This window comes from Leucoraja erinacea, chromosome 5 (genome assembly GCF_028641065.1).
Source record: "Leucoraja erinacea ecotype New England chromosome 5, Leri_hhj_1, whole genome shotgun sequence".
Lineage (NCBI taxonomy): Eukaryota > Metazoa > Chordata > Chondrichthyes > Rajiformes > Rajidae > Leucoraja > Leucoraja erinaceus.
This window is the reverse complement of record NC_073381.1, coordinates 9,630,376-9,654,880: the sequence shown is the minus strand read 5'-3', so window position 1 is coordinate 9,654,880 and position 24,505 is coordinate 9,630,376. Positions and strand designations below refer to the sequence as shown.

General features: G+C 40.3%; 1 protein-coding gene across 1 annotated transcript in view; it reads right to left on the bottom strand.

The window, feature by feature from the left end:
* col9a1b (collagen, type IX, alpha 1b) overlaps positions 1 to 24,505 on the bottom strand; it is an 85,570-nt gene that overhangs the window by 29,363 nt on the left and 31,702 nt on the right. The window contains exons 10-22 of the mRNA XM_055635035.1: positions 23,173 to 23,217; positions 23,031 to 23,087; positions 22,880 to 22,933; positions 20,397 to 20,450; positions 19,980 to 20,033; positions 17,403 to 17,456; positions 13,538 to 13,591; positions 12,831 to 12,884; positions 12,285 to 12,338; positions 12,133 to 12,186; positions 11,532 to 11,576; positions 10,498 to 10,551; positions 8,684 to 8,737 (exon numbers count right to left, since the gene is read on the bottom strand). Coding sequence (XP_055491010.1) covers positions 8,684 to 8,737; positions 10,498 to 10,551; positions 11,532 to 11,576; positions 12,133 to 12,186; positions 12,285 to 12,338; positions 12,831 to 12,884; positions 13,538 to 13,591; positions 17,403 to 17,456; positions 19,980 to 20,033; positions 20,397 to 20,450; positions 22,880 to 22,933; positions 23,031 to 23,087; positions 23,173 to 23,217 — 687 coding nt within the window. The remainder of the gene's footprint in view (positions 1 to 8,683; positions 8,738 to 10,497; positions 10,552 to 11,531; positions 11,577 to 12,132; positions 12,187 to 12,284; positions 12,339 to 12,830; positions 12,885 to 13,537; positions 13,592 to 17,402; positions 17,457 to 19,979; positions 20,034 to 20,396; positions 20,451 to 22,879; positions 22,934 to 23,030; positions 23,088 to 23,172; positions 23,218 to 24,505) is intronic.

Here is a 24,505-nt window from a genome sequence, read left to right as displayed (position 1 = left end):
AGGGACTACATTACAGTTCATTTATTGGAGTTCTAGCCAGTGACATCTATCTTTGTGTTTTGTTTTAAAAACAAAATACTTGATCCATTTACCTGTGTGATACTCTCACTCAGATAACCTTTGTTGCTGCTACACCCAATGCATGTTGGCTAATAATGTCGAGGGAACTAGGTTCTCTAAATGTTGCCATGGGATATTAACATCTACATGAACTGTGAGCAGGCTCAGCAGGTTATTGGTTTAATATTTTAACTTTTACCTGTGAAGCCAAATACTCTGAAAGTATTGAAAAGAATATCAGCTGCTGCAACATAGGGTCTTGCTGGATTGATGATTTAACCTGAATCAAGTGTTTTCCTCATCTATAATTAATTTGTATATGACCACAGGCTACGACTTGGGTATTTAGTCTTGGCTATTTAATGAACACATTTTCTTAACTCTCTATGTGAAATACAGTGTTGCCTTGGAAATGTTTAAGATTCAGAACAAAGATACAGAGGAAATCATCCGAATGCTTCCAATACTACTCTGTCCCCAAATATGCTATTTCTCAGCACAAGCTTTTCAGATTCACTAGCCAGGAAACTCTAGTGCACCCGGTGATCTCCAATGCAAATAAACCTATGCTCAAAGACTGTTGAGTGATTAGGGTATTGGAGAATGAGGAAGAAGGAAGGAGAGATCTCAGCTCTGATGATAGGATGGAAAGACATCTGGGCACATGCTGTGATGCTCAATGGCAGTGGAGAACTACTGGAATATTTGCCCTGATGATGGAATTATTGGGGAGCAGTTATGTTGAAGAGGTCTTTGCAGTGATGATTAGATGAGGTAGAGAAATATCAGGGGTAGCGGGTAGAATTCTCATTATGATGAGAATCGTGCTGTGGAGTGAAGGTTGGTTGGAGATCAACATCCCCGTTGAGGATTTCATTGGATCTCAGGGGTGTGGAAGAGTGATAGGGAAATTGAGGAGGAGATCAGGGATTGTGACCTAGGTCTGGAAAAAGAGATTGAGAGATCAGGTCCTGTGCCATGGGATATCACAGGATCACAGGGATTAGTACAGTGCCAGAGTGGCATGGTATTGAAAAGTAGTCCATACAGAGATTACATTGTAACTCCAATGGTCACCCACAGTATAATATAATCTAAATGTCCCAATGCTTATTCAATAGCAATGTTGTGCTGGGTATGACATCAGGCCTTGTGCAGAAAATCACAATAGTGGCATATAGACCAATTTTTCATAGAGTCATGATGACCCAGAAATGATCTTTAGCAAAATTTCACCCTCGAAAATAAAATAAATTCTCCAATGCATAATGCAAAATGTTGAATGGTTCTTGGTCATCAGAAAAATCTAGGCATTACACTGTCTAACTTAGAAGCAGTTTATCAAATTTGATGTTACCATGTGGAATAACAGATGCTATCAAATATTGTCTATAAACATTTACCTGGTATTTTTGTGTTTGTATGGTGTATGTATATATAGTAATTTGGATTGCAAATATGATGCTTGTTTATAAGAGCATATGGGACCCTCATCTTTAAAACCGAAACAGATATCAGTGCTTCAAGACCAAGAGATATCCAAGTCTTTATAATTCATTAAATTGATAAAACTCAAATTATTTAACTACTGCATAACATTTTCTGTAAATTCCAATTGGTACTCATTTGTGAAATTCCACCAACATAATGCTAATCCAGTTATGTCAACGCTTTTAATTTAATTCCGTGGTCAACTGAATAACTAGTCATGTCACTCACAATATTCCTTCTTTAGTTCAAAAGTCCTGTGGCAACAGAACATGGTCAAGTTTACTCATTATGAATCAAAAAACTCCATCTGTGAAATCCCCATTGAGTTTTAAAAAAAACTAAGTCCTGATCTATTGATTCTGTATGGAATTCTCACACGGAACAGAAGCTGCATTACTTTATTTTGGAATGTCTAATATTTTCTTTAAATGACAGTATTGGTAATTACATTAATGGATCAATTCACAGTTACTGACTAAAAAAAAAACATAAGACTAATCCTCGAGTTTAAACCTTAGAGGATTACATGCATATTTTGGAGAATTATTTAGCTTCCCTGCATTCACACTCTGGGAAACTGAAGTTTTAATCTCCAGGCAATTTCAGAACATTACAAAATGTAACAACACCTATGTCACTTGCCACGGAAAAGTTTGCTGAAAGAGCTACCAATTAACCCAAGCACCGGATCAGAAGCCCAACAAATTGTTTTACTCTTTATCCAAATTTAAGATGTTTCTGCAGTCCTTCTTCGAGATGGTAACATTTAGCTGAATAAAACAAATTATCACCTTCCTCGCATTCTTTGACCGATTCAATGATCTGGGATTTCTGCCGTTGGAGGCAATTATTTCCTCGTCTACTTTCAACTTTTCGTCATTTTGAACCTCCATTCTTCTTCACATTATGTAAGATTCTCCTCTCTAGTGCCATTCTAGATAATCTACTGCAATAATATACATGGACCTCGATCCCTAATTTATAACTATGAATTTGTAATTCACATCTTTAGTTTGAAAGACAAGGATCCCATGTAATCTTTTAAACAGTTTCCCTTATGATTTAATAAAGTATCTCCGGTACAGCACATCTGGCTGGCAGACAGGAAGCAAAGAGTAGGAGTAAACGGGTCCTTTTCACAATGGCAGGCAGTGACTAGTGGGGTACCCCAAGGCTCAGTACTGGGAATCCAGCTATTTACAATATATATTAATGATCTGGATGAGGGAATTGAAGGCAATATCTCCAAGTTTGCGGAGGTCACTAAGCTGGGGGGCAGTGTTAGCTGTGAGGAGGATGCTAGGAGACTGCAGTGGCAACTTGGATAGGCTGGGTGAGTGGGCAAATTTTGAATGCAGTAAATGTGGATAAATGTGAGGTTATCCATTTTGGTGGCAAAAAAAACAGGTCAGCAGACTATTATCTAAATGGTGGCCGATTGGGAAAGGGGGAGATGCAGCGAGACCTGGGTGTCATGGTACACCAGTCATTGAAGGTAGGGTAATGCAGGTTACAGCAGGCAGTAAAGAAAGCGAATGGTATGTTAGCTTTCATTGCAAAAGGATTTGCATATAGGAGCAGAGAGGTTCTACTGCAGTTGTACAGGGTCTTGGTGAGACCACACCTGGAGTATTGCGTACAGTTTTGGTCTCCAAATCTGAGGAAGGACATTATTGCCATGGTTCACCTCTGAAGAAGGGTTTCGGCCCGAAACGTTGCCTATTTCCTTCGCTCCATAGATGCTGCTGCACCCGCTGAGTTTCTCCAGCTTTTCTGTGTAACCGACGGTTCACCAGACTGATTCCTGGGATGTCAGGACTGTCTTATGAAGAAAGACTGGATAGACTTGGTTTATACTCTCTAGAATTTAGAAGATTGAGAGGGGATCGTATAGAAACTTACAAAATTCTTAAGGGGTTGGACAGGCTAGATGCAGGAAGATTGTTCCCGATGTTGGGGAAGTCCAGGACAAGGGGTCACAGCTTAAGGATAAGGGGGAAATCCTTTAAAACCGAGATGAGAAGAACTTTTTTCACACAGAGAGTGGTGAATCTCTGGAACTCTCTGCCACAGAGGGTAGTTGAGGCCAGTTCATTGGCTATATTTAAGAGGGAGTTAGATGTGGCCCTTGTGGCTAAGGGGATCAGGAGGTATGGAGAGAAGGCAGGTACGGGATACCGAGTTGGATGATCAGCCATGATCATATTGAATGGCGGTGCAGGCTCGAAGGGCCGAATGGCCTACTCCTGCACCTAATTTCTATGTTTCTATGTTTCTATTCTTTCCCATTTCACTAATCTATCTATGTTCCCCTCAACTCCGAAAATAATTGGTATAATGATTATTAACGACAAGGTGAAAGGTATAATTGTAAGTTGTAAGGATGAAACCAAGGAGATATAGTCAGTTTAAGTGAAAAATAGTATATGTAATATAATGAAGGGAAATATGATATAATCTGCTTTGGAAAGAAAAATTAATAAGCAGAGTACTATTTGAAACCTCCAGTCTGATGAAGGTGAACAAAATGCAGTAACTCAGTGGGACAGGCAGCATCTCTGGAGAGAAGGAATGGGTAACGTTTTGGGTCGAGAACCTTCTTCACACTGACGTCAGGGGAGTGGACGGTACATAGATAAGGAAGTATACAGATAAGGAAGTGCGAGGTGTGAAAACAGGACACGGGGAATGAGATTCAAGGAAAATGTTAGTTGGGAGAAAGGGACAACATAGCAAACAGAGATAAAATGTAGTCAGAGACAGTAAGACTGGTTTGAGAACTGGGAAGGGGGAGAGAATGGAGAGAGAGGGAAGTTAGAGTAGTCAATGTTCATACTGCTGGGGTGTAAGCTGCCCAAGCGAAATATGAGCTGCTGTTCCTCCAATTTGCACGAGCCTCACTCTGACAACGGAGGAGGCCCCAGGACAGAAACGTCAGTGTGGGAATGGAAGGGGGAGTTAAAGTGTTGAGCAACCTGGAGATCAGGTATGTTTAGGAGGACCTAGCGGAGATGTTCAGCTAAACGATCGCCGAGCCTGCGCTTGGTCTTGCCGATAGGAGTCCATACCTGGAACAGCGGATACAGTAGATGAGGTTAGAGGAGGTGCAAGTGGACCTCTGCCTCGCCCGAAAAGACTATCAGAGGCCTTGATCGGAGTTGTGGGGGGAGGTATAGGGGCAGGCGATGCATCTCCTGCGGATGCAGGAGGAAGTACCTGGGAAGGGGGTGGTTTGGGTGGGAAGGGACGAGTTGACTAGGGAGTTGCGGAGGGAACGGTCTTTGCAGAAAGTGGAAAGGGGTGGCGATGGAAAGATGTGGCTAGTAGTGGGATCCCGTTGGAGGTGAAGAAAACGTTGGAGGATTATATGCTGTATGCGATGGCTGATGGCGTGGACAAATGGGGGGGGAGTTGGGAGCAAGAGCGGAGGTGCAGATTATCAAGGAGACCCTAGTGAGGGCCTCATCTATAATGAAAAAGGGGAACCCCCATTCTCTAAAGAATGAAGACATGTGATGAAGGGTCTCATTACTGTAACCTAAACAGTTTCTCTTTCTGCATACGCTGCCTGACCTGCTGAGTGTTTTCAACATTTTCTGTTATTTATTTAATTTGTCTGCAAAGAAACATGCTGAAACCAACAGCACTAGTTCTTGTATAATGCTTCATCCTATTGCACTGCAAACTGTTAGAGCTCTCAGCATACCGCACAGTTGATGAGATATTTGTAGACTGAAGGAATGAATCATAATGCAAGCAATGCTCTTCAACTCCTGGTAAATGTTACTGAATGAATGATTGCTTTAATGATGGGGGTAGGGTGGGACAATACTCCAGGGTATAGGTGGGTGGGGTGTAAATAGACAGGGTTGTGGAGAAATGTGTTGAGGAAGTATGTTCTTTCTAAATAGGGGCTGTGGAGACCCTCCTGGGCTACAGTCAGTCGCTCTAGGAAGAATGTTGGCAAGGAAATCTCTGTACGACATGTGTACAGTCTTTGAATCCTGACAGTTTGGGTAAAACCTACAATGCAGATAGATTGATGCATGTCCACAAGGGACTGAAGGTAACCTCAGACTTATAAGGTCAGAGTACAAAACTAATATAATTCTCAGTTTTACCACAAGGATCAGATAAAGTAAAAGTAATTTTCCAAAATATCTTTACTATTTGGCAGTTAGGTCTTCTTTGTTGTTCAATACATCTCTGCCTTGCATACCCGAGCACTGTCAGAGAATTCAAGATAGCATGGGAGATGAGGTGCCTGCTCTGCCCCTAACAAAGTCCTAACATGTACATCACATTAGGATGTGAATGTATTTTGCGTTCAGTCTCTTAACCTTAGGCCAGGGGTCGGCAACCTACAACCGAATGCGGCCCGTAACCCGAAAGCATCAGGCCCGCAGGCAGATTTTTTTTCCTTGTAATCATCCAGCCCGCTGGGCACCCCGTGCAGAGGCCGGGCGCCCCCGTGCAGAGGCCGGGCGCCCCCGTGCAGAGGCCGGGCGCCCCCGTGCAGAGGCCGAGCTCTGCCTGTACCGCATCCTGCACAAAGCCGCCGGCACGGCCGCACACCTTCTGTGGACACATTTAAGAAAGAACTGCAGATGCTGGAAAAAATTGAAGGTAGACAAAAATGCTGGAGAAACTCAGCGGGTGAAATGCAAGGATTGCATGAGGCTGCCTCACCCGCTGAGTTTCTCCAGCATTTTTGTCGGACTCTGGGAACACGCGATTTGATGCCTGCCATCCGGGGCGGGATCCATGTGTACACGTGATAGATGTGGCCCACCATCCGCTCACAGACATGCGTCCCGGCCCCTATGCAGAACAAGGTTGCCGACCCCCGCCTTAGGCTGATGTGTATGTAGCTATGCATGTATAAATATGGATTAACAATCTGGATGGAAAAACGCAGGTGACAGTAAGCTTAGTTTTTTTGTTCTTTAATTTAATTAAGGTTTTAAACTAACATGATAAATGTATTTAAAATAAGTGTATCTTAAAATAATTTTTACAATTTCTTTAAATTATTTAAATATATTTTGAAATACGTCTGAAAATCAGATTTACAAACAGTTAAAAAGTCTTTAACAGCATGAGCAGTGGGAAAGACGTCATGTCAGCCTATGGCAAGGCATCAGAGTCCACCATTTGAGACCTTGTTGCTGCTAACAAAATGTATGAACTCATGCAAGAGCCATAGCAGCAAGGCAGCAGGAATTTGCATAGGAGAAGAATGTGTGGGGACAATCAGGTAGGGCACAATCCAATCCCAATACAAAGCCTTCCTACATTGTGCAGGTCTTTGGTTCCTTTAATACAATTGAGGAGCCAAGAATGAAGGACTAAACAAAACAGACTAAATGAAAGTGAAGTATAACATTTTATAAGAGAAATTTACTTAAAAGTGAGTTATTAACAAGTTAAATGTGTTTCCAATATGATTGGTAGAATCAGAAACCTGGAATATTCAAGATTAAATAGACAGGTTTTGAACGAAAGTGACTGAATTGATATATCAGAAATTTGTTTGCAGTATCAATATCAATTCTGGTTGGTTGGGCCAAATGGCCTGTTTTTATTCTGTAAATTCTAATTTATACTTGATACTCAAATAAAAAGTTAAATATATATTTTTATGTATCTGTAACCTAGCCAGTGAATGTGCTCCTCATTTTTGTGAATTAGTATTTTTCTTTTCATTTCATTTTGGCGAGTTCTTTGTGGTATCCACAGACCCTGCTAATGGAATGGCAGCAGGTAGGGGTAGAGTGGTGGGTAGGTTAGGAGGTGTCGGGCTCCTCCTTTCAATTTTGCTTCCCTATCGTGCTACTGATGAAGAGATTTGAGTTTCTCAGTGCCATTCCACATACTCCTTTAAGGGCCTGTCCCACTAACGCGACCTTTCAGCGACTGACTTCGACCTTCAAACTCGAGGGCACTCGCCTGAAAAACCTCGAGCTGGATCGATCGTCAGCGATGAAACCGCAAGCTGATTGACCGTCAGCACACACAGACACATCGCAAAGGCGTGGACCAGGGAAAGTGGGGGAGTGCTGTCTGAAATTCCCACCCGCGGTGAGCAGGAAGATAAAAGACGGCTGGCACAATGTACGGTAAGTCCTTTAAAGAGCGGGGGGGGGGGGGGGGGGGACAAGGAGTGGAGACACTTTTAAGAAGTCAGACAACTTTTAAGAAAGTTTAGCGGGCATTAAACCATATAACCATATAACAATTACAGCACGGAAACAGGCCCTCTCGGCCCTACAAGTCCGTGCCGAACATCTTTTTTTTCCCTTAGTCCCACCTCCCTGCACTCATACCATAACCCTCCATTCCCTTCTCATCCATATGCCTATCCAATTTATTTTTAAATGATACCAATGAACCTGCTGACACCACTTCCACTGGAAGCTCATTCCACACCGCTACCACTCTCTGAGTAAAGAAGTTCCCCCTCATGTTACCCCTAAACTTCTGTCCCTTAATTCTGAAGTCATTCCTGTTTTATCATTACCAGTCGGTTTTCCTTGGTTCTGAAAACTCCAATGAGCCAATTAAAATGCCCGGTCAGCAAAGGAGATTGCCTATGGCTGCCTCGACTACCAATAACTACATGGCGACCCCACTCCACAGCATTACGAGTTCAAAAGAACCATGCAGACCAATTTTTCCTCAACCAAAATAGTATGCGGGAACTTCCCTCGAGCATGAAGGAGAGTTACAGTGACCTCCTAGGACCTCCTTGGACCACGTATCGACCATGCTGTGAGTTTGAGTCGAGGGCAAACTCTTCTAAACTCGCAAATTAGGTCCCCGCAGTGGGACAGGCCCTTTACCAAATGGATTGATCATGGGGCAGGGATTTAAATGAGTTGATAAAGGAGTTACATATTTTCAAGGTACATTTATTACCACAGTTACATGGATATAAATATGCTATTAAATCACTTTTATGTAATAAGTTTGTTTAAAGTCTGAATCAATCTTAACTGCAAATAGCTTTTTTGTGACTACCAACAACATTTATCATGCCAACAATGAACAAATATAAGAAAAGCACCATTAAATTAAATTGGTTCTGACAGACTGGTTGAAATGTAAAGGCAGTTAAATAGTGACTACTTACCGGAGAACCGACAATGCCAGGTTCCCCTAGACCACCTCGAGGTCCCTGAGCACCCTGCCATAATCAAAGCAAAGAGAAAGAGAGCTTGAATTTCAGATCAAAAACAAAATGGTTTGGACTACAACAAAAGGGGCTTGCCACTGTTGGTCACAATTCAAATCGGATGAGAGTTGAATCCTACGCAGAGTAGTTTTTCACCTCTGGCATTATTCTCAAACCTAACCCAATGCTGTTCAATGCTGATTTTATTGTCACGTGTGTGAAGTACAAATGCACAGTGAAATTCCTTTCTTACAAACAGTCCAGTCTAGTACTGCCTTACCGAAGCATATCACCGATTAGCAAAGTGTACAGAAATAGTCTACTGATCCCGCTTGCAAGAGGCGCCATGTTTTTGCACCATTTTCAAAGTACAGTCCATGCTCTAGTTGTTATATTGAGATGAATAAGGTTTCCATTTTCCAATGGTATAGATCACCATTCTGAAATGAATTTAAACCTGATAGCTTTAGCGCCTTGCTGGAACGATTTGAAGAACGTAAAATAGGTGAGAGGAAATAGATTAATATTGTGACAACTAAGAGAAATAACAAGAAGAGGAGAGTACTCATGTGGATGATAAATGCCAATACATAATAATTGTCAGGTTTTGTTTTACAGTGATAAAGCCTGAGTGAGGTTCATGTTGTTTCAATATGGGTCTACCATGGGAGTATTTTTTTATAAATCAACTCTGTTGATGTCGGTTCATGCCTTCAAGTATCTTTTCCAAATTGCATTTCTTCAAATGTAAGTCCGCAAAATGAAAGCAACTTGAGGCGTCACAGTTTAGTCAATGTTCTTTCCACCTTTTCTCTGATATCCAAATTCTAGGGTAATAGCATATATTGGAAGCAGAGTTTCACCATGCAGATTGGGGGTCCAACTAATGACTGACTAATGACTGTCCACTGATGAAAAATCTTAGAATATGTTTGTTTGGATATGGTTTGCCTTCCCTGCCACAGGCACTGTGTAAAGAAAGAAAATTACCAATGGAAGTTGGGTGAGTTTGAGCAAACTGAAGCATTTATACAGCTATTCAATTCAAATCATCATCACCTTACAAATGATCTTACAAATTTCACCAATGAATGTCAGAGTAAGTCACCAGTCTAATGGCCTTCAAACCTACTATCAGGCATGTGACCATGTGAACAGCAGGTGGGCATTCACATTCATGATGCTTTGAAATACATATCATTCACATGAGACAACTCTACTGAATTGATAAATCTAGCCTTATCAATTATTTGAGAGAAGTGATAAACTAGTGTAAGCCCTTCAATTTTTTGAAAATGATAATTCTGTAACTGAAACATCACTTTAAAAGCACACCTATGTCGATATTATTTTAGATGAACTGAATAATCTGATTTATGCACACAGTTTGGAAAAAAATATTCTTGCGACATGTTGTTAGTGCAGGACTGCTATTTATTACACATTTCTCCTTATCCTCAAAAGGTAATTTAAAATTCTGATAAGAATGATAAGAAATTAAGGATATTAAAATAAAGAAAAAATCAAGAACATAATGAGATAATATGTGCAACCCCCATTCTCCAAATCGATCCAAAAAAACATGTTCTGAGACAACGTGTTCATAAATGAAACAAGATATTTGAAAGAAACGGAACATTAAAAAGTACAGCACAATAATACAATAACACAATAATACACAAACAACCTGCAACGTCCGTGCATTATGAATTTTATACATTATTGTTTAAGAAAATATCATATTACTGTCATATAGTTTAAGATTAACTCACAGGTCTGCCAGGGAATCCCATTGTACCAATCAATCCAGAGGGACCTTGTTTTCCCTGTTACAAAACAAGCATAACAAAAACAAGAACTGAAATTTTTTTAAATTATAAAGCATACAATCGCGATGGTAAAAATGTTTTAATATCGACAAGATTTTAATGTAGAAGAAATTAGCAATCTGTAAAGTTGAAAAATTATCTCCAGCATTTCTTCAATGAATTTGAAATTCCAAGTATATTTCTTTAACAGATCTTTGAGACTTTATACTCTTCTAACTTCTTTCACAGTAAAGTAAATAGGAAAGAAAAAAATATTATATGCTCAATACAGATCTGTCTCTAACTCGTACACTCATACTCCCTGCAAGTCACTGCATCCACAGAACTTTCACGAGCCCACTTAATATCCTGAAGAAAGGGACTGAAAAGTATTTTTCTTTATATAAAAACAAATCATGGAAAATTCTAAATTGTTATAAACTTGCAGCTATTATACACATCTTAGATACTTTTTTGACGCTCATTGATCAGGAACCACCCTGTTCCAATTTCTCCATCTATATTTATCCGTTAAGCCACCCACTCATTCTATATCAAGATTTCAATCTCTTCACTAAATCTATAAATCACATGTGTATTCCAACACTTGAATTAATTTGCCCTCTCCTCAAAATGAAAAGACATAAATAATGTTATCTTTCAAAAAACTATAAAAAGCAATAAAGAGGCAATAAAGGAGACTGAATTAGTCTTGTGCTGTGTAGCCCATTCTCTTACTCATGCCCTCTCCAAACATATCAAATAATAGGAATGCATAATCAGTGGATTTATCCCAAATTTTGAAATCAAATTTTAAAATCATGTGGCTGAGAATTTTCCATACAACTCTTCTCTACCCTCCTGTTGCCAAAAATAGTTATTGGAACCTTTAAAAAAAAAAGGGTAATTAATAAATGGAATAAGCAGTTCATTGAGAATTTAATTTATAACAGCATTGCAAAGATGTTCAGAAATACAACCATTTCACAATCTCATACCTTTGTTCCAATTGTACCGGGAAGTCCTGGCATTCCAGGCAAACCCTAGAGAATAAAGACAGGTTTAACAAATAAGTTTATTTTCCTTAATTGTCAGGACACATTATTGATTTGGATTAAATGAAGATCAATGCATGGTTGCTTCCCCTCTCCAGCGCGTCCAGTTCTGCAGATCCTACAATGATTATCCATTACAGCAGGGGAGGGTGGAAAGTCTTCACCCTCATCAATGAATTGATCTATGACCTTATGTAATCAATGTCCATTCTTCTCAGTTGATTCTTCCCACTCCCCACTCTAACTTTGGAGGCTGAGTTTCCAAGTACCCATGCTTCTTCTACATACACATTATAGTCTCCTCCAGATATATTTTACAGGCACTTCTAGTGATTTCCTTATCAATACCCTGACTGATTTGACCACTTTTCTAAATGTGAAGCATTCGCAATCATTTTGCTAACAGTGTCAGCTCTGATTGTACTGAGCACAACCAAAGCAATGCAAATAAGGAAATAAAAATCCTCAAGATATCACGGCTCATTTCTCTTCAACCCACAGTTTCAACAGCAGATAGAGTTGTACATATAAAATGTATACATACAGGCAAACCACGAAGTCCTGCTTCACCTTGTGTACCCGGCTTGCCAGCTTCACCCTAAAATGATCATAAATAGAAAGGTAAATCACACACGTATCTTATAAAAAATTCAATTGCCACATGAAACAAAGCATTAGAAAAGGAATGAGATTTACCACTGATCCAGGCATTCCAGGGATACCATCACGTGAATCAACACCAGGTAAACCCTAGTGCACAAAAGAAAAGTCTCTTCAGGGAAAGTAACCACAGATGCCACTTTTCAATGTTTTTAAATAAAGTGCAGTAGGTTGAGAAATACAACTAAATGAATACATGGGTTACACATTGTTTGGGTTCAAGCAATAGAGAAAATGCCATTTGCATTAATAACAAGAACAGAAATTGTTGGGATCACTCAGCAGTTTACTCTACATTTGTGGAGAGATAGTTTAATCCCATGGTTCTGGTAGCTCTGGTATAAAGTTAACGATAGACCATCTCTCCGTAGTTGCCACTGTCCAGCTTTGAAATTATGTAATTGCTGCTTTTATTTAAGGTTGCTCCATCAGCATTTTATTGTTAAAACTTCCAGTTCCAGAATATTCTTAATACAATTGTGTATATTTTACTTTTGTGGCAAAACAAATGTAATTAACTTACACGGTTTAGCTTATATTTCAAGGCAACTAGATAATAAAACTGACAAAATAAATACTCACAGATTCTCCCTTTGATCCAGGAGTGCCTGAATTTCCCCTGGGGCCAGGGCGACCCTGAACATAACATATAGAGGGACAAGCGACTAAGTCATGTATAATTTTATAAATCAGGTACATCATATTATATTTGTCAGTATGCCTCGTGGCATTTCCCATTAGGTAGATATGGTTAGCTTCAGTATTCATATTTGCGGAATTGACTTCATAAAAATCCTCAGCTAATTGTAAAATATATAAGACATTCAGACACCAAAAATAAAGTTTTAAGTATAATATCGGGGATATTGAGCATACTCACTCATGTTTTTCATCCTCTCAATATTGAATTGTAAAATACTGCAGCATGCTCAGAGTCCATTTGGTCTATATTAGTTATGTCATCTCTTTGAAAGAGCTATCCAAATTGTTCCCATTGTTATCCATTCCTATAGACCTGGCAATTTTTTCCCCACAAATATTTGACCAACATCCTTTTGCAAGTTGCTATGGGATCTACACATGGCGCACTTTCAGGTAGTGAGTTGCAAGCTAGTAACAAAACACGAAGCAATTTTTCTCCCCATCTTTTTTCTGTTTTTTTAATGATTACAAAGGTCCATATAAATTCCTTAATAAATACTCATTAATCAAAAAAGAGTTACTAAACAAATATCCAAAGCTTACACATTAGCACCCAAATATAAAAAGGGTAACATGATATTACTTACCAGATCACCCTTGGGGCCAGGCTCACCCAGTGGACCTTGCTCTCCTATGTCTCCCTGAAGAAGAAAAAAATTATCACACCACACTGAAAAATGTTACAATGAGATGCAAATATATTTAACCTTGCGGCATATATCCCTTGACAAACATCAAAACCATTGACAAAAATAATTATTTCAGCTTTTGACTGATCACTATGAAGTACTGCTAGGTTTCTAAAATCCCAAACCAAATGGAACTAGCAGTGGCAACCTATTGATGTAGAGCCACTCGTGTTAATCAGTGCTTTGTACAGGGAACCAGCATCCACGAGTTTAACTGAATATTACATAATTTGATCCTGATTTTTCATCAATGATTTAGTTCTATTAAACTCTTTTGCTTTATACAGCAATCACGATTCAGGAAAGAAAAAAAATCATTCAGTTATTTAATTTCCTTTAAACCATAAACCATTGTTTAGCTCCAACATGTTTGCACAAACACTAAATTAATTGCATTTTCCTAGTGTATTTCTCTTAGTCACGGTCCATAGTAAAGATAACACTTAACACTTAGCACATGACTGAGAAGATATAATTTTTCAGATGAGAAGTTAATGCAAGGCCTCATTTTCTACATCAGATAATATGGAAGCTAGAAAAGTGAATGCTGGAATCAAAGTGCTTGATTAACCAGTGCCAGTGTGGCCCTGTACAGGATACAATCATCTTTGCTGCCTAAATTGGTTCATTTCTATACAAAGGAAAAGTGAGGTAAACAAAGCCGGAGCAATAGAGCTATAAATATGAATGATTTCACAAGAATAATTCAACTGAGAATTAGGTAAAATGTACTAGGTTGATTGGGTAGGTGATATGGAAAATAAGGTTGGTAAACAGGGAATATGAGAATTGAAATGCAATTAACAGAGAGGAAGAGAAGACTCTTCTATGGGCATATAAATAGTGAATAGGTAGTAAGAGTAGGCATGGGGCCAATTAGTAATAAAGAAAATAATCTATGTATAGTGATAGGGGGCATGGCTGAAAGGAGGAGATGAGGGGGAGAGAGAGGGGGGGGGAGAGAGGAGGGGGGGGGGGGGGGGAGGGGGGGGGGGGGGAGGGGGAGGGGGGGGGAGGGGGGGAGGGGGGGGGGGGGTGGGGGGAGGAGGAGGGGGGGAGAGGGAGGGGGGAGGAGAGGGAGAGGGGGGGTGGAGGGGGAGAGAGGAAGAGGGAGGGGAAGGGGGAGGGGAGGAGGGATGGGATATGTGGGAGGGGGGGGGGGGAGAGAGAGGAGAGGGGGGAGGTGGGGAGAGAGGAGGAGGGGGGAGTGAGGGGGGGAGAGAGAGGAGGAGGGGGGAGTGAGGGGGGGGGGGGGGAGAGAGAGGGGGGGGGGGAGAGAGGGGGGGAGGGAGGAGGAAGGGAGCAGGAAGTGGAAAAAGGGAGTGGGGGAGTGGGGGGGCGGGGAGTGGCCAGCGGGGGAGCGGGCGAGCGTCAACCAAGGACTGCATGTTAAATCCGTCTGAAGAAGGGTTTCGGCCCGAAACGTTGCCTATTTCCTTCGCTCCATAGATGCTGCTGCACCCGCTGAGTTTCTCCAGCTTTTTTGTGTAACCTTCGATTCTCCAGCATCTGCAGTTCCCTCTTAAAGACTGCATATTCAGTGGCTTCAATCCAGATCCGGGGGGGGGGGGGGGGGGGGGGGGGGTCACACCAGGGAGGGCTGGTTCCCGAACGCAATACTCCCTCGCTCCCAGCTTCAGGCTCCAGGGCCCAAGTATTGGTGGGGGGGGGGGGGGTGACATAATTCGCAACGCGTGGAACGTAGCGCAGGCCACGCGATGCAGACCCATTGTGACATCATCACGTCTTCAGCCAAAGCAAAGCGGGTTTTTTTCTAACTTCTTTGAGATTATTGAACATTTTGATTAATAACTCGAGTAATAAAGCATGAATTTTTCAGGTAAGATGATTTCGGAATCCACGGGATAAATCTCTACCAGAATATGTAAAAATAATCACTGTTCGAGTGTCGTTTTTTCGAGCAGATGGGATTACACACACACACACATCCAAGATCAGAGTTTTATATTGATAGAGATGGATGGCTTGACCTAAGAAAGCAAGCAATGCCATATACCTTCTTCACCACCTAATTAATTTGTGTTTCCACTTTCAGGGAACTATGGACTTGAACACCAAGGTCTCTCCATTCAACAACATTCCTTGGCGCCTTAACATTTACTGTACATGTCCCACCCCAACTTGACTTGCCAAAATACATCACCTTGCACTTGACACGATTAAGTTGTATCTGCTAACTCTCTATCCAACTTTCCATCGGGTCTAAAATGTTGCGATAAGTTTGCAGGTGATAACCATACAATATAACTGTCCCAAACTGTCACCGGAGGTAAACAGATTGGTGATATTGTTAATAGTGAGAGGGGTAGTCTAGTAAGGGTGGTAGCTACAGAATTGAGTTTGGGTGGGGAGGACAATGGTAGTTATAATATCATCCTAATAATTGTGAGATGATGCATTTCAGAACATCTAATAACAGTAGAACATATATAATGACTGGGAAGGCCTTGGGAGTATTGAGGTACAAAGGATTCTTAGGGAACAAATCCAAAGATCCCTGAAGTTGGCAGCACAGGTGGATAAGTTGGTAAAAAGGCTTATGAGATGCTTGCCTTGAGTAGCCAGGACATAAAGCGTAACAGCAAGAAGGTCCTGCTACAACTTTATAAAACATTGGTTAGGCTACAGACGGAATATTATGTGTAGTTCTGGTTATCAGGCTATAGGAAGGAAGGAATTGCACTGAAGAGAATACAGAGGAGATTTGCCAGGATGTTGTCCGAGATGGAATATTTCAGTAATAATAAGAGACTTTACAGGCTGGACTTCTATTACTTGGATCAGAGGAGGCTAATGGGTGACATACACAATAAGAGTATAGATAAATTAGATAGTAAGAAAAGTTTCGCTAATGCAGAGGTGTCAAGGACTAGAGGAGCTTAGTTTAAGGTGAAGAGTAAGAGGAATCGAGGATGATCTTTTTTTCCACCCAATGGGCGGTTACAATCTGGAAGGAATGCCTGAGAATTTGTTGGAGGCTGGTACTCTCACAGCATTGAAGAAGCATCTGGACAAGTGGTTGCATTGCCAAGCCAAAGCAGGTTACGGGCAAAGTGCAGCTAAATGGCATTTGCATAAACTGGCATGCCTTAGCAGGCTTTCGGCAAAGTGGTGGTTAATGTTATTTGCATGAAGGTGCCTTATGATTAGCATGAACAGTGGGCCAAAGGGTCTGTTTCAATACCATACAACTCTAAAAGGAAGAGGTATTAGATGCACCGGTGGACTTAAAGATGAACATTTCCAAGAGCATGAGCTGTATCCCAAACTGTCACGGGAGGTAAACAGGAAGATTGTTGCAACTCTCACATGATTTGGGGGAAGGACAGAAAATGTTCAAGAAAGGCATCAGAGATAAACCATTTAATTACAGACCAGTCAATTTTCCCTCCGTGCTAGGGAAATTACCTGACAATATTCTGATGGGCAGAATTAATCTGAATTTGGAGAGATAGGGACTATGTACCATCCAGTGATCATTGTGATGTACTAGACACAATCTGAGCAGCTAGTTATTAAGGGACTAAAGTTCCTTCCATTCATAAAACATCTCAATATTCAACTTTGGAACTCAAATGCAGGTATTGGGACTTAAGAAATACCATTGTCCTGGGAAATCCACACTCCCTGCTTTAACAAGAGACAAAATGATAAATTCTGACCTGATTCAAAACAGTTATATTCAGCCTCTACTCTCTGAATAAAAATTAAAGGAAAGAAAATGTGGTCAAAATCTACTCACAATTGGGCCAATAGGACCAATGCCACCAGGTTCGCCGAACCCTCCACGAGCTCCCTGCAGGCATAAGACCAAAGAGTTTTAGAAGAGCAGAAAAAAAAAACATTCTCAGAGCAGGATGAACATTAAGTTACAAAGTTGAAAGTGTTAGAATGTTTATTCAGATTCAGATTCAACTTTAATTGTCATTGTCAGTGTACAGTACAGAGATAAGGAAATGCAGTTAGCATCTCCCTGGAGAGCGACATAGAATATTCGCAACTTGGCCATGAAAATTGGATAATTACAGGAGCCCCAGCTAAAACTTGTCACAGTTTGAAATGAATGGACAGCAAGTTGTAGCAACATGCCCAACTATTTCCCAAACTGGAACTATTGGGCAGAACTGCCAACCTGGTGGCTGCATTCATAAATCAGCTCTCCTTTGGCCAAGCAAGGCTGTTTTGGGGTTCTGAAAAAATAATATTCAAAGGATGTATCATGAACTTCAGAAAAGGTATTACTAAGAACTGTCAACTTTTTTTTGCATTATAAAATCTCTACAAGTTGGCATCCCTGACCCACAAATGGACTTTCCTTTTCCCATGGCCAAACTTACATTTTTAATCTACATGTAGGCCTGGTTCCACACTATTTCTGTGAAGTGGAGTGATCCACAGGCAGCAACTGAACCTCAGGCTTGATCAGCCTGATAGTTAAAGATAACTCATTGCTGCCAATTGCCTCAGTGACAAATCCATTAAAATTCATTATAACCAGAGGTATTTAAAACTGTTCAAACCGATTTAAGCAATTAACAAATTATAAAATGCATTTACTAAAAATATATTAAACTGCCATAAAATCATGAAGATTAAATAAAATGTAGGCATGTGGTCATTTGCCTACATTTATCTTTGCAATCAAGATCAGTGACTGCATTCAAATGAATTGGGTTACACTACTCACACAGTGACTGGATGCAAGGTACAATCAGTCCTTCTGCACAGGATGCGTGTGGTCTGTCTCCAGACACAGCATTGAGTCCAGCAAAGGATCAGAAGATCTCTCACATATTTCTGATTCATAATTCAAGACCCAGATACCGAAGTCAGACAAACTGACTCACGAGAAGAACATTGCAGGTTTTTCTCTACAGTAGGCCCAATTACTATTTGTGGTATACATTGTAACCCACATGAACATACTGTAACTAGCCAAGGTCATTCAGTGCCAATAATTCAGCAGTTCAATTACTTTTTTGCCCTTAATTCTGTACACTTTACCAACTACAGTAGAAATCAGATTGAACAAAACGTACAATACTTTCAAGCTTTATGTATTTCTCACAGTTATAACATAGATTGTGTCACAAAAATGGTCTATATATTATCTATGATATTCTGCATTGTACAATGCTAGAGTTTGTTCTTCAGTGCATTAAACAAATCCAATCTCTGGCACTGCCTATGTCATTGCCCCTTTGTTGGATGTTGTGGTACAATAGATTTCTGAACCCAATAACAATGCAGAGGTTGATTTGGTGAAATATGCCCTGAAGTTGCATTGCAAGGCCTCCAGGCAGTGAAATTCTGATGTGCTTGACAGCCCACATTAAAAAAGGGACAACAAGCACAAACAGGCACAAAGGCCTTTCATCCACAGCTTCCAACCCTGTGCATTAAGTGTACATTGGGGGAAGTGATCAGCAGTGGAGTAGGGAAATAGAGTAAATAATCAGGGAATGGAGCCCCAGTTTGAGGTTATTGTCTCAGAAAAGATTAGAAGAGTGATTAAATAATATTAAAGAAGGAACCAGCTAAAGAAAGTTTAGCTCAGTTCGGCAACCTGGTCCATAAGGGCCAGTTGAGTTGAAGGACACATTTCCGTGCAGTATAGTTCTGTGATTAATACAAGAGCAAACCAAACCTCCATTCGAGCTAAGACCTGTTCAAGGCCTGCACCAATGCAAATGCATATCATATGATCTGGGCCTCATTCAAAAATCTATTGATGTACATGGGTTTTTGGTTAAAAAAATTATCTCTGCCACATATTTATTTATTCAGGCACTGAATAAATGAAGCAATCAATTCACAATCAATTATTTTCTGTATTTTCACTGCATGGCACACCAGTAACATTTCCATTGGCCCCCCTCCCACTACAAAAACGAATGTATAAACTTTAAAACATCAGAAATAAAGAACTCATCGAACAGAGCACTACTGCAAAAAGGTAGGCCAAATGTCCTCTCATAGTTACGATGTCCATTCCACAGACCTTTTCCCAATAATTCAGTATTAATCCAACTTCCTTCCAAAAATATACAGTGCGTCTAATCGTTAGGAGATTATGTAAAACGATATAATTAACCATGCCAAAGAATGGATCATTTTAAAACAGAATAACAGGGCATGAAAGTTCCCTAATTTCATTGGAAGGGATTTCAAACTTCAAAATGCTTTTGGTATCTGTTTAGCAGCTTTCTGCAACATTGTCACCCACTGTAGACAGCAGAAGACTTGCTACGGAAAGGTGCATATTCTAGTTAATTTAGGCCACCGACAAACTTATCTTTATTGCATCAATTCAACTTACCCTATCACCCTTTTGTCCTTCCATGCCACTAAATCCTCTTGAGCCTTGTGGTCCCTAAGGTCGATAAGAAAAAATCTTGTTAAACATACTATTGTTAGAGAAAATAATATGTGTGGTAAATATGATGCATGTTTTTTTCTTTTCCATTGCAAGCCATACCACTTGATTAGATTTTTTAATTCTCTAATCTTTACATGTATCTTTGCAATAATACAGATACTTTTCCTGCACAGTACCTTGTCACAACGCTTTACCTGCATGAGGATAAGAACCACCGGCTGATACTAAATTTCTGTCGTGGTTTGAACATTAACAAAGGTTGTACAGCCCGTTCAGTTGACAGATACCATTCAGGAAAAAGCAATTAACAGAAAATAACATTTATTTTAATTATATTTGAGATGAAAAGTACTTTACCGGAGTGCCTTGAGAACCCAGTTCTCCAGGTTCTCCCGATTTACCCTCTTCTCCCTAAAAGATAAAGCAAGCATTTTTGAAATGAGCAATATGACACACTTATTTTCTGACATAATAAACCAGAGCATAGCTGGTACTTGCATTTGCAAAAACCATAACTAAATAATGTGCACGGCACTGCACATCTGCAACCTCACTATGAACAGAAGCAAGAATTATTTAACTAGTTACAAGAATGCAAATCATTATTTTCATCTATATACAGATGTAGCTAATGGAGAAACCCGTAGCTAATGGAGAAACCTTAGCAATTGAGTCGTCTTCTTCTCCTAATCTGAGGAAAGACATTCTTGCCATAGAGGGAGTACAGAGAAGGTTCACCAGACTGATTCCTGGGATGTCAGGACTTTCATATGAAGAAAGACTGGATAGACTCGGCTTGTAGGCGCTAGAATTTAGAAGATTGAGGGGGGGTTTTATAAAAACTTACAAAATTCTTAAGGGGTTGGACAGGCTAGATGCAGGAAGATTGTTCCCGATGTTGGGGAAGTCCAGAACAAGGGGTCACAGTTTAAGGATAAGGGGGAAATCTTTTAGGACCGAGATAAGAAAAACATTTTTCACACAGAGAGTGGTGAATATCTGGAATTCTCTGCCACAGAAGGTAGTTGAGGCCAGTTCATTGGCTATATTTAAGAGGTAGTTAGATGTGGCCCTTGTGGCTAAAGGTATCAGGGGGTATGGAGAGAAGGCAGGTACAGGATACGGAGTTGAATGATCAGCCATGATCATATTGAATGGCGGTGCAGGCTCGAAAGACCGAATGGCCTACTCCTGCACCTATTTTCTATGTTTCTATGTTTATTGCGTATGGCGTGCACAGCCTAAAATTGTAGGATAATGTTCTACTTGATCTTATTTGATTGTGCACGCCGGGTTGATTGCATTCGTCGAAACAGGGCGGACCACGTGAAGGTGAGCAAAGTAATTTCTATGTTTCTATGTTTCTAAGGTTGCAAAGTAATTCCAGAGACAATTGTAGTTCTAGGAGTTTGGGCATTTAAACCCAGTGAGGAATGTTGATTATAATTCCAACTTGAACAATGGTAGTATTTCTATGTGCCTGCCATGGGTGGTAGAGGTTGAGGGCTTCGATTTCTTCTGTCCTTGTATTCTTTCTAGTAGATTCAACAGTAGGCTTAAACACACAAGTAAAATAGCAGAGAGAAGACAGCCTTGCTTAACTTCAGATTTGATCAGGAAGCTTTCTTTTTTCCATTCATTGATTTGGTCTGCGCTACTGACAGCTGTGTCCATTTCTGCATCCTGTTCGCGAAGCTCATTTGGGGAAACACTTTCATTATACAATGGACGTCAAAGGTCTTCTTCTGGTCAAATCTGACTTGGCAAAGGTCCACCTCCTTGTCCCACATGTAAGTGATAAGCACAGGGTTGTTGGAGATCTTCTTGTCATTTGCTCTAGAGATCCGGTCCAGATGGATCACCAGCCCAGTGCAGACTTGATTCAATTGTAATCTGCATTAAGCAGTCTGATGGATTTCAACGTTACGATTCTTCACCTCTTCCCTATCAACTTGCAGATGAAGGTACTGATTGTCTTCCTCATACTGCCTGTTTTAAGGCACTGCAGTGTACACTGTCAACAGGTACAGACAATCCAATCTCACAAATTCAGGTTGCACATATCCAGTAAAAAATTACTGACAGGAGCTTTATTTGCTTCAGGCAAAGGTACTCAACAGACCTTGTCAGCACCAGAGTGCTTAATTATCACAGGAGTTGCAAATGAAACAGAACATTTGCTATCATTATCATTCCCACAAGAGACTCGTGCACCAATGCACGGGCTGCATACTACTGACTATGAGCAATTGCAGCCATCTTCCTTTGTGGCTCCAGCCAGTGGAGAAATGTCCTACTAATTTCCATTATAGAGGGAATTAAATGAAAATAAAAGGCCCTTCAGCCCACTGAGCCCATGCCAACCACTAATCGCCCGTTTACACTAGTTCTACATTATTCCACTTTTTTTTTTACCCATTCCCTGCACACTAGGGGAAATTTATAGAGGCCAATTAACCTACAAACTGGCTCATCTTTGGGATGTGGGAGGAAACCGGAACACCCAGAAGGAACCCACGCGGAGAATGTACAAACTCCACATAGACAGCTCCAAAGGTCTGGATCAAACCGTATCTCTGCCACTGAGGGCAGCAGGTCTAACAGCTGTGCCACCAATACATTGAATTTTGGAACTGCTAAGTTGTGCGAACAAATGAAATAAAATATAAATTAATGACTTGCATGACACGAGGAAAATAATTGTCATTTTTATCTGACATTTAAATTAATAAATAAGATTTGTTAATTGACCCACAAAGGAACATGTTCCCAGAAAACACAATCTAACACAGAGGCTACGTTAGCATTACGAAGTTGATTGGGCAAGTTTTGTGTCTTACCTTATGTCCTTGTTTGCCTGGTTCACCAGATTCACCTTTCGCACCTTTATGACCCTAAGCATCAAAGGGATGAATTAAATGAAAACACTTGTTCTTCATATTTCTTGATGTATTTATTTTTTGTATTAGTCATAATAAAATGGAGACCTACCTTCATTCCCGGAAGACCAGTGTAGCCTTGAAGGGCTGGAGGGCATGCATTAGGGCACTGCAAACAAACAGGCATCCTATTCAATAATTAATATGGAATATGTCACAGTGGAGAAAATGAATCAATACTCCTGAAATCTTACCAGAGCTTCACCACTGCCTTCAGCGTGCGTTACTGCTGGAAGTCCCTACAGTAAAAGAAAAGAACAATATTGATATTTTTTAACTAGCAGGTAACTATAATGATCTGAAATGCATGGCTGAGCAGCTGGAGGAAGGAGATTCAAAAACTCTTTTGAAAGGCTTCAGCAGAGTTGGATTAATGCACTACCTGCATCACTCTTGCAAGGGCCTCCTTTGACATGTTATTCAATGATTCTGTGTTTCTAATTCATGCATACTTGAATGGATGAAAGCTCTACTGAGCATGAACCAAGAAGTGCTCATGACCTTGCCTTTACTTTTCACCTCTTCTCATGCAATAACTCATATGTTATCGTTTAATATAAAATCTTAGATGGGGCACAGAGGAAGGAAAGATGTGTTTCCAATCGTCATTGGTCTGGCTGTACCCGTTTGGTCATCTGACACCATTAAGCAGCAAGGCACATATGTGTAGAAAAGACGTATTACAATAGAAAGTTGCTTTAAAACAGTGGATTGTTTCACAAATATCGTCAGGAAATGAGGGTAAAGTATCAAACCAATAAAACACTTTGAAAATCAAAATTATTTAAGATGTCAGCAGCAAGAAAATAGTTAATTACAGGGCTGCGAGTCTAACATCAGTGGTAGGAAAAGTACTGCTAAATAATCTATACAACGGGATTAATCGACACTTGCAAAAAGTAACAAAGTGCATTGATGCGGACAGTGCAATAGGGAAAGGCTACACAGACTCCAGTAGAACCCTACAAGGTCCAACATGGGAGGCTGGTCTGAAAGATTAGAGCACAGTAACCTTGTTGTTATGTATATGAATAATTTGGATAAGAATGTTTGAGGTCTTATTATTTATTATAAATTCACATAAGTGTTTAAAATCCAGCAGGCATAAATTGAAGGTAAGAGGTAATAGTTTAGTGGGTATCTGTGGAAGATTTATTTCACCCAGAGCACGGTTGGAATCTGGAAAATGCTGTCTGGGATGGATGTTGGAGATTCTGACTACATTTACGATGTATTCTTGATGAGATCTTGAATCTCCAAGGCCGATGAGCCCGAGCCCATGAATACGCTCAGTGTTAAGATGGGCAAATTGTTAAGAGATTGTAGAATGTTAAAAGAATCGTACAATATGAGGAAATGGTCACCAATGATGTTTTTGAATGGGAGAGGAAACAAAAGGTCAGATGTCCTATGCCTGTTCCTACCATGCCTATAGTTTCATGGTCTTTAAAGAAATTATCAAACAGGATAGCAGAACAATCAAAAAATGGTTTACTGGGAAGAGAAATTTAGGAATAAATTTTGATT